The following is a 17,503-nucleotide window of genomic DNA, read 5'->3' on the forward strand; positions in this document are numbered from 1 at the left end:
GCAGTGGGGTTGGGGTCACCCTGAAGCTTGTGGGGCTGGTCCTCTGTGTCTATGGCAGGGTTGGGGAACTTACTTTAAACGCAGGTCGGGGGTGGCACTTTGAAGACCGATCTCTGTGGAGACCGTGCCCGATCTCTGTGGAGACCGTGCCCGATCTCTGTGGAGCCGGCCATGCCAGCTCTGTCAGGCCATGCCCTGCCAGGGTGATGGCGCAAACCACGCCCCAGACTTTCTCTGCATTAAGTGACTGAAAATCTGGTCTGAAAACGCGGTCCACTTTGGGAAAAATTTCACCCTTAGTGTGATGGGAAAAGTGGGACTAAGACAGCCCCAAGGTTGTATTTGTGGTGAAAGATATATATTCTAGTTTTTGTTTGCTAATACTAAGTGTTAACGAAGTGTGTTCACGAAACGGTGGTAAATATTGACAGGCAAGTTAAGTGAAACACCTCAATTTGTGTCAGTAATGTTAAAGGAAGGGGCAGGTGGAAAGGTGTGCTGCCCATGAGCTCAGGTGGGGAACAATGCACAGTGTCCCAAAGTTAGGGAGAACATCTACTATTTCTGGTTATGTCAAATACTGAACATGGTACCAGCAATCATTCATGTGCAGAAAACATGACGTACCTCCTTGTTACTGAATTGTGATATTCTATAAAAGTCCGGCCATTAAAAGCTATAGATTCACTTTCACCTGCAGACTTCTCTTCGAGTGCTGTAGAAACAGGGAAAACATTATAGTCTAATTATATTCAACCATCAATTTCAGAATAAAACCTAATAATGTGGCATGCTGCGAATGCCCCATCAGGGGTATTTGGAACATGTTTATTTCAAGTCCAAACAGAAAGGCATATAATGTTAAATTTCGCAACTTCGAGTTCTCAAGTCATATCTTTAAGTGGATTATGACACTGTTGCATTTGTTTGCTGGCCCGTTTAGGCACACGACAAAATCTAGTGCACACGTATCTTTCATAACAGGAGGCTGACAAATAAGGCAATGGAACCCGAGCTTAAAATAACGACAGCTTAGACTCGGCACTCTTGGACACATCTCAACTCACTTTCTAGAAAGAAATATCCTGTTTTGCGTAGGAGACAGCACCGTGTGCAACAAACATGCACATAAAATGCTGGGGTGAATGAAATATGCAATCGTACTCAAGCATATCCACAAATGTCAGTTATTCATCTTGTGTGGGTCCTATAATTTTTAGGGCATATTCACAAAACTTATTTTCGGGGATTCCCAAATGGTGAAGTCAGCCACTCTGCTGCTCGAAATGGGACTGACTCATACAAAGTAGGAAAGTCCCAGATTTGATTTCCTTCCTGCATGGAGTTAATTGACCTGGGCGGCTGTGTGGGCACTAACCGGCCAGACCACAGCTGATCTGTAGGGGTGGGGTGAATTGACTTACTCCTGACTAAGGAATGTATCTGAGCAGACTCAGTGTGTGTGGGAGTGGAACGAAGCTGGTGCTCCATCTCCCATGGACAACCTATCGATAATGTATTGACTGGATTCACACACAATGTCGCCATTTGAGTAGGTGACTGACATCCAACTGTAACCCAGCACCTTAATGATGAAGAGCAGAAACAGAAGTGAAATCACACTGATTTCCTTCTGAATTAATATTGTCAGCTCAATAGCATTGTGGATAGCACAATTGCTTCACAGCACCAGGGTCCCAGGTTCGATTCCGGATTGGGTCACTGTCTGTGCGGAGTCTGCACATCCTCCCTTTGTGTGCGTGGATTTCCTCCGGGTGCTCCGGTTTCCTCCCACTGTCCAAAGATGTGCAGTTTAGATGGATCGGCCATGATAAATTGCCCTTAGTGTCCAAAATTGCCCTTAGTGTTGGGTGGGGTTACTGGGTTATGGGGATAGGGTGGAGGTGTTGACCTTGGGTAGGGTGCTCTTTCCAAGAGCCGGTGCAGACTCGATGGGCCGAATGGCCTCCTTCTGCACTGTAAATTCTATGATAATTACAGCCTCTGATGGGCCTGGTAAAGACACTTTCTCAGACCATGCATTAACTAAGATTTTCCTTGGTTGGCAATGACGGAAATACCAAAATAAAACATGCACGCCATTTAGCTAATTAAAGAATTTTTAAAAAATGAGTTCTTAGATTTACACAACATGCAGTATTTACAATGATTGTAACCACACATTACATGACAGATTTCGTATTGCAATTAAGAGCAGATCTGTGGTTAAGAAAACCAGTAGCCTTCTCTGAACAAAGTTCATTTAAAACAACATTCATTTATCGATATTAATAGAGGCAATTAAGATCCGAGGTGGCCTGCTAAGTTTATCCAGTGAATTGAAGCGACCTTGGGCATCACAGCTTCGTTTGCCTCTCTGCTCAGAGTTAATTCACTGACACCTGAGCAGCGGCACTTGGTAATACACCTGCCCCTAAATCGGGTTCTGGGTTCAAATTCCACTCCGGGGCTCAAGCACAAAAGTGACACTCCGCTGCAGCACTGAGAGAGGACTGCACTGTCAGAAGTGCCACCTGTTGGGGCAGCACGGTGGCGCAGTGGGTTAGCCCTGCAGCCTCACGGCGCCGGGGCCCCAGGTTTGATCCCGGCTCTGGGTCACTGTCCGTGTGGAGTTTGCACATTCTCCCCGTGTCTGCGTGGGTTTCACCCCCACAACCCAAAGATGTGCAGGGTAGGTGGATTGGCCACGATAAATTGTCCCTTAATTGGAAAAAAAAATGAATTGGGTACTCTAAATTTAAAAAAAAAGACGTTCCACTTGTCAGATAAGACTAGACCAAGATCTCACTTGCCTGGCGTGGATGGATGCAAATGCTGCTATTTCAAAAGAGCAATGATATGGAGATGCCGGCATTATGGGCACAGTAAGAAGTCTTACAACCATGTTTGTTTGGACTCACCTGAGGAAGGAGCTGCGCTCCCAAAGCTAGTGATTCCAAACAAATCTGTTGGACTTTAACCTGGTGCTGTAAGACTTCTTACTGATTGCAAAAGAGCAGGGAAGTCATTCCTGGAGTCCTGACCAACATCGTCCCTCAATTGAGACCACAAAACAAAGATTACCTGGTCATTATCGCATTGTTGTTAGTGAGAGCTCCCACAACAGTTACTATATGTCATTGGCAGTAAAGCACTTTCATATCCCCGGTAGTTTTGAAAAGCACGAGATCAGGGTTTCCTAAACTTCTCTGGCCACAGAACCCTTTTGATTTCCCAAGAACCCCAAAGAAACTTTCTTATTATGTTGAAGAGTTAAGCAACAGAAAAGTGACTGTTTTTGAGCAACAAGTACAAACATATCTTTTCTATTATACATTTATTATAATTAAATCTTCCTTTTGACATTTTCTAAAGAGTGATGCTGCTACTTTTGCTCAAATTTTTTTAAGATTAGGATGCTGCTGGAGAGCTGGATTTATATCTGGCACACACACACACACACCTTCATCACTCACTTTCTTACTTTTCTCTCATACACAGCTGGACAAATATGCCAACAAAGCTCAACCCGACACCTGCCTTGGCTCAATCTTCCAAGGAAAGGGTGGTCCACCCTGACCAGGTTCAGGGCTGGTCGCCACGGCATCCTGCTTGGCCAACCTCCACAGATGGGGCATTAGTGTCAGCCCCCGAGGTGCCTGTGGAACAGCAAACTATGCTCCACGTCAGAGAAGAATGTCCATTCACAGACTCAGCGGAGGCCTATCCACATTCAACAGCATTCACAGCAGGAAACAGCTTGGCTTAAGGGCTTTGCATTCGCTAAATAAATAAATCAGCTCATACATTTCTCTCTCACACACCTCACTCTCTCTCACACACTCACACACACCTCTCTCTCACACACACTCACCCACCTCTCAAACGCATAGCATATCTCTCTCACACACTCACATGTATATATACACACCTCTCTCTCACATTCACGCACCATTCACACGCGTAACCTATCTCTCTCTCATACACACACACAAACATTCACTCGCTCACCTCTCTCTCTCATACACGCACACTCACCTTTCTCTCTCTCTCTCATACACATAAAGATATAAAGAGTGGAATATAGAGAGCCCGCTCGCCGTGGGCACAAAACCCGTTGTGGCCGCTAAATTCCGTGTCATGAGAGGGCCATAACAGGATCTGCACCGGCGAGATCTCAGTTTGAGATATTCCCCCCACCCCACCAGTGACGTGCTTTTCATGAATTGTAATGGCTTTATGCCCTAGCATGCAGCCACCCCTCCCCCACCTCCCAAAGGTGGCGGGACCCATGTTGGCATGGAATCACTACTTGTTTTCAAGTAGTGTGCCGGATATAAAACCAGTTGTATTGCCGGGGGTGTGGAGGTGAGTACAGCTCCCAGCGGGCTTCAATGTAGCTTTGTGACCAGGCGATAGATTGCAGAATCCCAGCCTAGCCGGTGTGCTTAGTCCCCTCCCCTCGGCTGTGTAATCCTCACCAGCACTTTGAAATTGCTCAGAGTGCGGTCTAATCAGGCCAGAAAAGGCATCTCTGAAGCCAGTGAGTTTCAGACAACTTTGTTGCCTGATGGAGCACCCACACATTCACCTCACTCTCACACACGCAAACGCACGCTCTCGCACACTCTTCACTCACATATATGCCCCACTCTCACACACAAATACACCTCACTTTCTCACACACAAATACACATCACTCTGTCATACACCTCACTCATTCACACACACACACTCAGCTCATTCACATCTCACACCTCATTCTCACACACCTCACACCCCTCACTCACACACACCTCTCTCTCATACATACACACACTTTCACACACACCTACCTAACACGCACACAACACACACCTCATTCACACCCACACATCTCGCTTTCACATCACTCTCACACACACCTCTCACTGCCACACCCACACACCTCACTCACACTCACGCACCTCACTCATTCACACACACACACACACTCAACTCATTCACATCTCACACCTCATTCTCACTCATGCCTCACACCCCTCACTCACACACGCCTCTCTCTCATACATACACACACACAGGCACCTCACTTTCACACACACCTACCTAACACGCACACAACACACACCTCATTCACACCCGCACATCTCGCTTTCACATCTCACTCTCTCACATCACTCTCACACACACACCTCACTCTCAATCACGCACCTCACTCTCACATCCACACACTTCACTCTCACACACCTCACTCTCACATCCGTACCAGCCTCCCCGAACATGAGTGTGGAGACTAGGGGCTTTTCACAGTAACTTCATTTGAAGCCTACTTGTGAAACCTCAGAAACCTCACTCACACACCTCACTCTCACACACCCCACACACACGGCACACCCTCTCTGTCATGTGCCGGTAGTCCACATTCTCCCAACCCAACCCTTGCCCCACTCTCATTTCCAGTCCACAGCATCCCTCGCTCCATAGTCCACTTATTTCTACCACTCCATGGCCACTGCCCCTCTCTAGTGGCTGCAGTCTGTGCTCTCTCTGGCCTGGAACTTTGAAGACTTACTTTCCTGGTGTTTCCAGCTCGTCCAATCAGAGGATCACTGCAATGGCTGCTGATAAGCTCCCCAGTGAGTCTCTCTGCAACCAATACAGGGAGAAGCCAGCCTCGGATTGGACAAACTGCTTTATAGCATTCTTCAGTTTTGGAAACATTGCACGAGATAAATGCAGTCTTTCTTTCTCTCCGGAACTGACCACAGCTCTCCATTAGAGAGGAGGAAAATCAGCCAGTGTTTCCACTTCTGATCACAATGTAGTGACCCCAGTTGAAAACGCGTGAGTCAGTTTCAGGGCATTTACGTCATATGCAGGTGACAGGCCTCCGCTATAAATACCCATCAAGTAGGAGCACAGGTCAAGTGAAGGAGTCGACGCCTTAAGGGGGAAAATAACTGAGAAAAGAGGAGATGACGATCAGAACTTCACACAAAACACAGATTACCCTACCTTTTTCACACTGTAGTCCTGAAAACCCACGCTGGCACATGCAATCATATTCCCCGAGTCTTGGACTGCAGATTCCGCCATTGCGGCATGGATTGCGTCTGGCTGTGCATGGGTGGGAGCGGTAATTGGAGATTTCCATGGCCTTTTTAATGTTTTCTCTTTTAAGGAGCGGAACAGATTTTATTGAAAGCTAGGAGCAAATGCAGAAGAAGAAACCAATTATAAAATGGTCGCCACTTTTTAAACCTGGGAACGAGGCAAAAAGCACTCATTTAGTAAAATACCTCAACAAAGACATTTTGATTTGATGGACTTAGTTCCAAAAATTCAAGCTTCCTTTTGAAACAACAAAACTCAACCCACCAATATCGCGTTTCATTCAGGGTTCAGGAACGTGTGAGCTAGTTCTGGAGCCCTACTTTGTAATGCCTGCTGTAGACACACCCACTGCTATTCTGAAATGGGCGGCCAACTCAAGGTCAGTGAGCGGGCTCACCTTCCAATGTGAGATGGAGAGTGGACCCCCAAGGCTGGAGGGCCAATTGGAGGCCCTCCAGCACTTATCCACTGGCTGAGGTAGGAGATGCCCTGAATCTGACAATGGGAGGAAGGGGTGAGAGCAAAAGAGGGAGGAGGCCAGGTATTTCTATTGATTTTTAAAACAGCCACAGTGACCCAGGCATAATCCTGGAGGGGCAGCCCCCTGGCCCCAGGGCTTGGCCAGTAGCTGAAGCCGCGGTGGCTCCGCAGTTGTTCCTTGGTGCGGGAACAGTGATGAATTCCGCATCACAGCCATGTCGTCGGGGTGAGTTGCTGAGTGGAGGGCAGGAGCTCTAACCCCTCAGAGTGTGCCAACTCGGGAGTGCCATTTTGGATGGTGGGGGAGGTTTGTATGTTGGTGCCCAAAAGAGGTCGCTCCCAGTTTTATTGATGCCGATGTTAAGAACATTTTGGATGAAGAAAGGGATTTGGGGGGAAAATGTCTGCTCTTACGAATCAGAAGCACAAGGTGCATTAAACCAGATGCTGTGCACTAAAAGGAAAATAAAATGCAAAGTCTTGATGTCGCTGCGCCAGCTCCTGATTTTTATTTTAACCAAAAAAGAAATGCCCCAAAACACCCCTTAAACTTATGCGTCAAAACATGTCTGAAACAAGTTGACAGAACATTTCCGCAACAAATTTAAAACTTAACAGTAAGCTCAAATGTTGAGAAAATACAAGTATGTATGGTAAGATTGTTTTCCAATCTAGTAATAAAGAGCTGAATCTAATTAGGAGGAGCAACTAATCGTTTTTAATCAGTTCTTGGCCCCTAATTCCTACTTGAGGGCAATTCAATAAATGTTCTAATTATATTTACCTTCTGAATTGCTCCAGTAAATCCAGAGGTGATTGCAGCTGCGCGGGCAAATTTATTGAAGTTCGGTGCTCCTCCCACATACAGGGCCTCCTTGAGGTTCAGTGCTGTGTGTGGGGCCTTGGGATGAAGAACATCTTTACATTTAATTGCATGATCTTTGCAGGAGATGTTATCCGTTTAAATGACAATGCATCAAGCCAATAGCCAAACATGGCACAATGCTTCAACAAAAAGTCAGTCTGTTACCATAACAGTACAAGGTTTAATTTCAATGGGGTTTTATTGTTAAAATTGAAGAACCTGCACTAGAGTCACATGCAAAGAGCTTTTCATTCCATGGTAACTTTTAATAATAGACCAAATTGATTGTTTTCAACTTGACAGACTGGCTTTAAGCTTCCGCACAATTATTAGCAGTATAATTCTGTAACAATGGAGCAATATACTAGTTAATGGGGTTGGTGGGCAGAGGAGGGTTGGTGTTGCTAGGGGAATGCACTGGGCTGGAAAACTGACAACGCCAACGCCGAAATAAGATTCATGGAGGAAATGAATAACTGAACGAAAACCTTAATGAAGTGGAACTGAAATTCCAGGTGTACAGCGTTGTATCCCATTCACACTGCGCTAATGAAGTCTGTTTCTGTTTACAAGTCGGCGATGTGTGTTGTTTTCTAAAGATGAGATTCTACTCACCACATTTCGGCACAGGTTTATGACTGATAAGGGTGTGGCTCAGTTACCTTTCGGAAATAGCTTTGCAAAAAAAGGAAATGCTGCTTCTGAAATATCCTAATGCAGAACTGCCCGCTTGTGAAAATGTTGTGAACAATTGCAGTGCGAGCGAGGTGTGCTTGCTGTTAGTCAGGGAGGCGCTCGCTCGGATCTCTTTCCTGAAGCTGCTATTTCGCCCTCCCCAAAAGCTGGAGTCAAAGACTCTCAAAAAAAAAAATACCGGCCAACAGCTGCCGTCTTATGTGTAAAACTCTAGATCAGATCACGCCAGTGACATGTTCAAACTTGTACACATTTAAAATAGAGTCCGACACATAACGAGACAGGAGCCCAAATGGAAATGTGCTTATCAATTGACAGAAATGTTCATGGATGTTCGGGATTATTTACCTTCTGTTCATCAGCCAACTTCACAGTTTCAGCTGTCAGGCGTGAGCACTGGTTTCAGGGGACCAGAGGCCCAGAGGTGCTCTAGTTTAATTTAAATGTGCCGGATAAGATGTTCTTTGGGCAGTCAGTACCGTTTTTCATCATCGCCGGGCTCAGTATTGCTAAATGGCAAACTTGGCCTTTGTGGCTTCACTCAAAAAACCCCCCCCCCGTGATCCATTTGTGTTGGTTGCTAATGAATGTTTTTATCAGCGATTACAAATAAATCCCTTTCCAAATCCCCCTAATCGAGTGCTACGATCAATAAGTAACCAGAAACAGACCAACGGGTTGCCACTTGAGCTTGTGTGTGCCAAATGGGAGGCGAGACAAGATTAAAAATGTATGAGATGAATGAATAATGTCAAATGAATTCGACAAACGTCTCACGAAGAAACACACAAATACTCGCACACACACAACACAATGTAATGCTTCTCAGGTTAGTGGTGACCTTGCTTGTGTTAGAGAGATAAACATTAAAACATAAACACTTTTAAATCAAGGCTACCGCAGGCACTTCACTGTTTTTAAATGCACAGTGCGATACTGTACATTTTTAAATGTCAGCCGAGGTCAGAATGGCTAATCGTTTACTGCTTCTGTTTTGGGAAAAAAACTAAGCTGTCACTAATTATGTAATTCACACTCAAATGCCGAAGGTGGAATGATAGAAACATAGAACAGTACAGCACAGAACAGGCCCTTCGGCCCTCAATGTTGTGCCGAGCCATGATCACCCTACTCAAACCCACGTATCCACCCTATACCCGTAACCCAACAACCCCCCCCTTAACCTTTCTTTTATTAGGACACTACGGGCAATTTAGCATGGCCAATCCACCTAACCCGCACATCTTTGGACTGTGGGAGGAAACCGGAGCACCCGGAGGAAACCCACGCACACACGGGGAGAACGTGCAGACTCCGCACAGACAGTGACCCAGCCGGGAATCGAACCTGGGACCCTGGAGCTGTGAAGCATTTATGCTAACCACCATGCTACCCTGCTGCCCAATGTGTCTCAAAACAAAAAGGCGCCACCTTTTATTTTGCACACATTCTGAAACCCAACTTAAATCTGTTGGATCCTCAAAGTGATAGCGTTCTATTCAGAAATAAACGCGTACTGGCAATACATGGGAATACCATTCATGGTAAATACAGAAGGCAATGGACTGGAGAACGAGGTGCCGGTTCTTTCTTTAATATCAGAACATTGGGCAAGTGGCCTGATCGTGACTAACACTGCCTTCTTCATAAAGGGCATTCTTCCTGCCTCATTACGTTCCCCTGCCAAAATAGTTTTGCCGTTGATGTTGGGGCCCTCGTTCCTGCAATTTGCTCATTTATTTCCGCAGAGTATCATGAAAGATTGGACTGGGGTGACAATATTAGCGTCAAACTCCCCTGTTTTCGGTTCATACTAAGTTTGCTATTGTTTTAAGAGGAAAATATGGGTTTCCTCATGCAATTTTGGGGAACATTGTTCGAAGATAAACTGACAAACAGATTTTGCAGGTATGTAACTTTTCAGGGTTAGTGGTTGGTTAGCTGATAAAATCTAACACTGTGTAATTTGCCTTGATGGCTGCTGTTCAAGGCTTTTCTCTGACATAGTCAACTAATTAGGTCGGTCTAAAGTTTGATTGGAGTGGTTGGTTCCTACCCTTGCTGAGAGGCCAGGTTATCAAGGTCAGAGGAAAAATAAATCAGGGAATAATGGGCTTTCATTTCCTTACATGGAACTGATCCACAGCGTATTTTTCAATGTTTTCTATCTTATTTCAGACTACAATCTGTTCATTTTTTCCTTTAATTGATTCAGTAATATTCTGTATTTTTTTATTTGACTTTAGCTCCGACCATTCCCATTCCTTCACCCCAGGTTATTGAAAATTTACATCTCAGCAAGTTGTTTTTTAGCGGAGGGTGAAGAGAACGGTAGTAACTCTAGTACAAAAGAACTTGCGATCCAGAGATCATTCAACCAATACATCTTGCATGGTGCTTACTGCAAAAGTATAGAGGTAAAAATGGATACTGCGAAAATTAAATTACTTTTCTTTCCCTCTCTGCGTTGCTTCGTTTCCCATTCCTTTATTAGCCTTTATTTCTTCAATCTTTTTATTCCCCTTATTCTTGCTATCGCTGGCTTGACAGTTTATTCTTTCTCTACTCCAATTTGGTACTTTTTCCTCTTGTGATGCTGATTTCATTTTTCCTGTTTTCCATTTAGAATAAATCACTTTGTGTCATTTTATTCCCTTGTAACTCACGAGACGGAGCAGATTTAGTACTAACTTTGTTGCTGCCTGTAAGGAACACGATGTGATGACATTGAAATGGTGGAGGGTTGGAACAGGGCTCAGGAATAGGCAGCAGTCAGGGTCAGAGTGTGTTCTGGACTGCTCATTGGCTGGGGCAGCCAGTGGGTGGTTGGAAACCAAATGAACTATTGCCTGTTTCCTTCCGCTACCTGCCACTGTGCGACATGATAACTGTCAGAGCACTAGAAGCCAAGGGAAATTGTAACATGAATTGTGTGCTGTGAGAAGCCCCAGTCGAGGTGCCTCCTTACCAGCGCAGTCCCTGTTTATCGGAGTCTGAGCGGGCGAACAAGAGTGACTTTAGATTTTTTTTTAAGGGGTTGGCAAAGGAAGATAGCTCCATGGGTCAGGGTTGCAGCAGCACCAACATGGTGGGCGGTATTTAAGGTCGGCGGCTGGGAGCCGGTGTCACCTCTCCTCAGGAAGGCCCAGCGAATTAAGTGTCAACTTGGCAGAGGCGGGATTTCCCCCGGAATCTAGGGCTCCTGGGAGCGGCAAGCCCCGCTCGCCGAGAGAGCTGTTGGCCAATCGAGACCGGACGCACTTCACTGCTCGGCACCACCGCCAGCTGGCAGCTGCCAATAATGCAACCGCCAGGAATGCAACCACCAGGGGCTCAGGTCTGCTGAGGGAGCCAAGGCCACTGGTCAGTGTTGGCAGGCTGGGGATTGCTGAGTGGGGTTCAGCAGAGGTGGGGGGGGGTTGATTCTTTGGGGGAACCACCTTTCCCCATGCAGGACCCCTGCACGAGAGACCCCTCCGCTAATGAAAGCCCTCAAGTAACCTTGTCAGGGTCTCAATAGACCCCGGGACAAGAAGGCAGAGGCCGTTCTGGACTTCACCGGAACCCAACACACCACCCTCCAACCCGATTAAATCCCCCTCCCCACTGCCACCAAACGCGCCAGCGGGAGATTCTGCCTCGAGTGTCTATTGAAAACACAGAGGCCTGAACGCAACAGGAGGCCCACAGAAACCCCCACTTCACCTGCATTTCGTGTGACTGACATTCAATGACCGGAATTTCTGAAGACACTATAAAATGCAAAGACTATGTGCTCTACAACTACCTCTACGTTTAGCAATGGAATTGGATGAGCTTAGAAATGGGGAAAAAAAAAGTGGTGATCGGATGATGAAATCAATTTTTTTGGTTGCTTTTTGTTTTACCTTGCGCGATTTCTTAAATCCAGAAAGCACATCAGAATAAGTGCAAAAAAACATAAGAGAAGAAAAGGGAATCAGTGAACGTCAGGTAGAGAATAAACATGTAAACACACAGCACCTGACCAAAGTATAAACGATACTCCAAAGGTTGCATTCCACTTTGTTAGAGGTGGAATCAAATTTTCCAGGTGATTTTCATTCAATGCTCACACTATAAATGCATTTTACAACAAACTTCTGCACATCCCTCCGGGAGTCACAATCAAATACATACATTTGGCTGAAAAGAAAGAATTTTATTAAAACCACCGGCCAAGGATACTGGATGAGTGACCATAACCATAAGATATAGGAGCAGAATTAGGCCATTCGGCCCATTGGGTCTGCTCCGCCGGGTCTGCTCCTGGGCCACAGCGGGGTGCAGAAGGGGCTGAATTCCAATCCCATCACCCCCGACTCTGCCTGCTCCTGCAGAAGATCTCACCGGCCTTCTCCCACTTTCTCCCTCACCTTCTATGGCGGGATGCTAAGATCACTGCTCAGATCAGCACACTGCAACGGCAACATACTCCGACACAAAGATATTTATTTATAGAATTTACAGCGCAGAAGGATGCCATTCAGCCCATCGAGTCAGCACCGGCTCTTGGAAAGAGCACCCTACCCAAGATCCACACCTCCACCCAACACTAAGGGCAATTTTGGACACTAAGGGCAATTTAGCATGGCCAATCCACCTAACCTGCACATCTTTGGACTGTGGGAGGAAACCGGAGCACCCGGAGGAAACACACGCACACACGGGGAGAACGTGCAGACTCCGCACAGACAGTGACCCAAGCCGGGAATCGAACCTGGGACCCTGACACTGTGAAGCAATTGTGCTAACCACAATGCTACCGCCCATATGCCTCTCCGCTAACAATTTTACCCCTGCCAAACTCTTTGTGTGGAACCTATTTTCAGCTCGGTGGTTCAACTGATATAAACATCTCAGGTTGCTGGATGAAGATTTACTGATCTCTTCAAATCTGTTCACTTTGCGTCTGTTTTTCAGGTGCTGACCAATGAGATGGGCAGGAAGGGCTTGCTTATGATGAGCAGGATGTTTTTGATCCACTATATTGGTACAGGCAGCAAACAAAATGGAGCCGTACCCGAGGCAGGTGTTTAGATAAATAAAGGGCCTGAAGCCTGTTTGTGAACCCCTCGGTAATACTGAGTTGTTGTGAGTGAAGCCGGCACTGGACCAGCTCCAGTTAAGGAAGCCAGGTCTATATATGGCTTATTGGCAAGAAACAAGGGTAAACTATCGACAGGCACAGAGTCTATGGCCAGGTCTTCACTCTCTGGCTTCAGGGTCCACTCTGCCCAGGAGCCTGCTCCCAGGGCCCTGTGCGTTTCCCCGTCGGGAGTTCACACACTCCCATCCGACAGGCCCTCAGTCGGTCACGTGGGCCGTGAGGGTCCACCTCTAAAAAGGGGCTGCGCACCACAAACAGAAAACAAACATCCCTTTAGTCAGGGATTCATGGGCGCCCGGGTTCTCAGTGCTGCATTGGTTCAAAGACATGACCTCCGTGTGGTTTCAGTGCTTTCTCTGTGAGCTGGTAAGATAGATGGTAGAAACTGTGTATGATTGATGGGTGTGCGCAAATGTGATGAGGCATAGACCAAACCACTGAAGTTATGAAGCCCCAATAAATCCTCTCCCAAAGCCTGAGGCATATTTACCACTGATAAGTGTTCTAAACTCATCAGGATTGAAACAAATAGCTGGCATCTTTAATCACATGCAAACATCACTACCTGCAAGTTCCCCTCCAAGCCACATACCATCCTGACTTGGAAATATATCGCTGTTCCTTCACTGTCGCTGGGTCAAAATCCTGGAAACCCCTCCCTAATAGCACTGTGGGAGTACCTACACCACAGGGACTGCAGCGGTTCAAGAAGGCAGCTCACTCCCGACTTCTCAAGGGCACTTAGAGATGGGCAATAAATGCTGGTCTAGTCAGCGTAGCCCACATCCCTTGAAAGAATTTTTAAAAATCAAATAAATGGGCAGCATGGTGGTGTAGTGGTTAGCACTGTTGCCTCACGGCGCTGAGGTCCCAGGTTCAATCCCGGCTCTGGGTCACTGTCCATGTGGAGTTTGCACATTCTCCCCGTGTTTGCGTGGGTTTCGCCCCCACAACCCAAAGATGTGCAGGGTAGGTGGATTGACCATGCTAAATTGTCCCTTAATTGGAAAAAATTAATATGGTATTCTAAATTTAAAAAAATAATCAAATAAATGATCATCATTGCGATTCCCTGTAAACCCTCAATAGATTCATTACCCTTGTGGATTGCAAAAAATTGTTACCTTTCACTACTTTCATTCCTATTCCTGGAGGAGCCATTGGGGAGGGTTAGATGGTTTGGGGTTGCAGAATCCTTCTTAACAATTGCGGCCATTGTACCACAATCAGCTACCTAGTAGCATGCTCTTGACAGAGCAAGATGACAGCCAGAACTTGTTTTTCCAAGTCCATCTTGTAACTGTTAGGCACCAGAGCCAAAACACCCAAATTCTGCTCCAAACATCGGGATTCCTTGAGCCATTGGTGGCCCTTGCACAGAAACCTGCATTTCTCTGGTTGGGCGATAAGTGTCAGTGGTGTGTCCCCGACGGAGGGAGAGCTATTTGTAAACAGAACAGTGAATCTTGTGTTGAATTGCAGTCAGAGTGTTATAACCTGCCTGCTTACCACGGGCTGGGGACTAATGGCAATCCCACAATCCTTTGGGAGTATGAGCTTCCCCAATGAGGAGGGGGGGGAGGAGGGGGGGGGGGGGGGGGGGGGGGCAGAAATCATTAGCAAATTCCCAGCATAAATAAAGCTGGCCAGTATGGAACCAGCTATAGAGGAGAGTGAGCAGCAAGGGAGTTGCTGCTGCTGCTGTATATATATGTCATTGTAAATAAATGTTATTTCTTTCTATCCTTCAACTCGTGCTGGATTCTTCGTGGCCCTCACAAAACAGAGGATGCGTGGCAATTGTACGAATGTTCTCAACTGCTTACAGCTGCTGAAGGATGCTTACTTTGGGGTTTTTCTTTGCATTCTTTTGCCAACACAGATACGGACCTCTGAAACATAAGCTATTTTTCAACAGTGTTCAACGCTGCACAATCTCAGATGGAGCAGGCATGGTGTGGGATTGCGTCATTTAAACTGGAATGCCATAGAGCGATGGGACAGGTGCTTCTACAATTCCAAACATTGCCAAGCTCCTGATATCAGTCTGTGTAGAGACAGTCAAGCAGAGGCCACTTGATTCCGATGGGGGAAGGAGGGGGTCGCTCCAGCTCATTATCCCAACTGGGGAAAGTGGCGAAGAACAACACTGAAAGAGGGAATGTTATCCTAAAAACACCCACATTTACAACTAATCCCCCACGGGTGAAATTGCATATGGTCCCTCTCTAACACATCCTCCCTCGCAGAAGTCGACATTATAGCACAGGCATTAACATGCAATGACTCACTCTCATCCATAAACCAGACTCAACAGACTATTAGCCCCCAGAAAACCAGGAACCCCAAAATTACTGCAGCATCATTCCGAGAGGAATAACACAAGGGCCTGGAAAACCTTCAGCTAAAACACCATTACAATAATGTCGACCAGCGCAGTATTGAACTGCAGGTCAATTCCAGAAATGTCCTCTACCACGTCAGATTGGCACAACTGGTAGGAATATCCAGAGGAGGGCTACAACATTCCAGCATCTCAAGGATAACATCATTCAACAGCTTTGTGGGAAAAGCACAGGCTACGGATCACCATGCGCCACCCATATTAGGGATTGGTGACTTGGTGTGCGTGACATCCTTATTGACCGGGTTACTTAAATCAGCCCAGACGTTGAAGATTCAGAAGCTGACACCTATTGACTCAAAGGTGTTTGGAACCCAATAGTGATGACCAGGCAGAAACATCCCAGCCATCGTGCGTACCCTGAGAATGCAGACAGTAAAGTCTCCCCTGCCCCAGCACATTTGAAATCTGAATCATTTGCAGTTGACAATGGGAAGTTATTCCTTGTGTGACTTACCGGGGATTCGCCACTGGCGGGTTCACCCTTATTAATGGTCATTAAACCTTTCCCTCCATTTCTTTCAATAGTAACCACATTCCAAACATGGAGTTGGATGCGCTCCTTGCTCCTATTTTAATAAAGGAAGGGGAAATCAGCCATTTTCTGTGGTAAAAGAGACTGAGTAATGGTATTTCAAGCATTGTCAGTTGAGAAAACAGCCACTCCAGTAGCAACCTTCAAATTCCATCACAAATATGTACACACAAGGGTTGATTTTACAAGTATGCATTGTTGACAGGGGGTCTTTATATCAGCTATGTATAGAAAATTGTTGGTAAGCTGCTCACACATTTCCTCGAGGCATGTTCGGAGAGCCCTTGAAGCCAATGAATGCTTAGAAGATGAGCCCTCTTGGGGCAGTTCATTGGACTCTATTTTACAAACACATACAGAATGTAATTCGAGGTGTACAGGATGTACAATGGAAAAAAGTTAAGCATATATTCCACCTCAGCCCTCCCGGATTTTCCTGGAGTCTTCAGATAGCGAAGGGTAACCTCCAGGACATTGAGAGCACCTGGGAGAAAGATCATCTGGACACTAGAGAGAATATATTTTTGTTGACCACCTTTATTTATTCATTATAAAAATGCAGGAGCTGGCCAATCGAACAATGGAGAGTCTTTTCCTTTCCCAGTCAGCTTTGCAAAGGCACCGCCACATCCCTGAGAATGGACAGGGTGGGCAACCAATAGGGGAAGCGTGTCGGTCGGGGCAGTGAGACAGATGTGGTGGTCATGTGATGTGGTCTCCAGGGTTTCACCCAGACACCACCATTTACATTCCCTTTGTCTTTTTCTCCACGACATCTTTATCAATCTCCCCCCCCAACCTCCACCTATTTCTGCCCCTCTATCCAGCCCTAATTGCCCGAACCCCCTCCCCCACAACAGTATCAATCTCACTCGATTTCCAAATCCCTTTAGCTCAGACAAAGAGTCATCCAGACTCAAAACGTTAGCTCACTTCCCTCTCCACAGATGCTGTCAGACCCGTTGAGGTTTTTCCGGCATTTTCTGTATTTTAAAAATAAATTTAGATTACCCAATTATGTTTTTTCCAATGAAGGGGCAATTTAGCGTGGCCAATCCACCTACTCTGCACATCTTTGGGTTGTGGGGGCGAAGCCCACGCAGACACGGGGAGAATGTGCAAACTCCACACGGACAGTGACCCGGAGCCTGGGTCGAACCCGGGTCCTCAGCGCCGTAGGCAGCAGGGCTAACCACTGTGCCACCATGCCACCCTACTATTTTCTGTTTTAGTTTCAGATTCTAACAATTGCAGTAATTTGCTTTTATTTCATCCAGGCAGAGTTGGCAAAACACTTAG

General features: G+C 46.3%; 1 protein-coding gene across 11 annotated transcripts in view; it reads right to left on the reverse strand.

The window, feature by feature from the left end:
• Positions 1-17,503, reverse strand: part of agrn (agrin) — a 534,448-nt gene that overhangs the window by 19,805 nt on the left and 497,140 nt on the right. For 7 of the 11 annotated variants that reach the window (XM_038822297.1, XM_038822305.1, XM_038822299.1 and 4 more), the window contains 5 exons: positions 16,127-16,238; positions 12,025-12,036; positions 7,361-7,477; positions 5,998-6,187; positions 628-715 (listed from right to left, as the gene is read on the reverse strand). In XM_038822297.1, the coding sequence (XP_038678225.1) occupies positions 628-715; positions 5,998-6,187; positions 7,361-7,477; positions 12,025-12,036; positions 16,127-16,238 (519 nt within the window). The remainder of the gene's footprint in view (positions 1-627; positions 716-5,997; positions 6,188-7,360; positions 7,478-12,024; positions 12,037-16,126; positions 16,239-17,503) is intronic. The other 4 variants (XM_038822298.1, XM_038822302.1, XM_038822304.1 and 1 more) reach the window with 1 other exon arrangement.

This window comes from Scyliorhinus canicula, chromosome 16, assembly GCF_902713615.1.
Source record: "Scyliorhinus canicula chromosome 16, sScyCan1.1, whole genome shotgun sequence".
Lineage (NCBI taxonomy): Eukaryota > Metazoa > Chordata > Chondrichthyes > Carcharhiniformes > Scyliorhinidae > Scyliorhinus > Scyliorhinus canicula.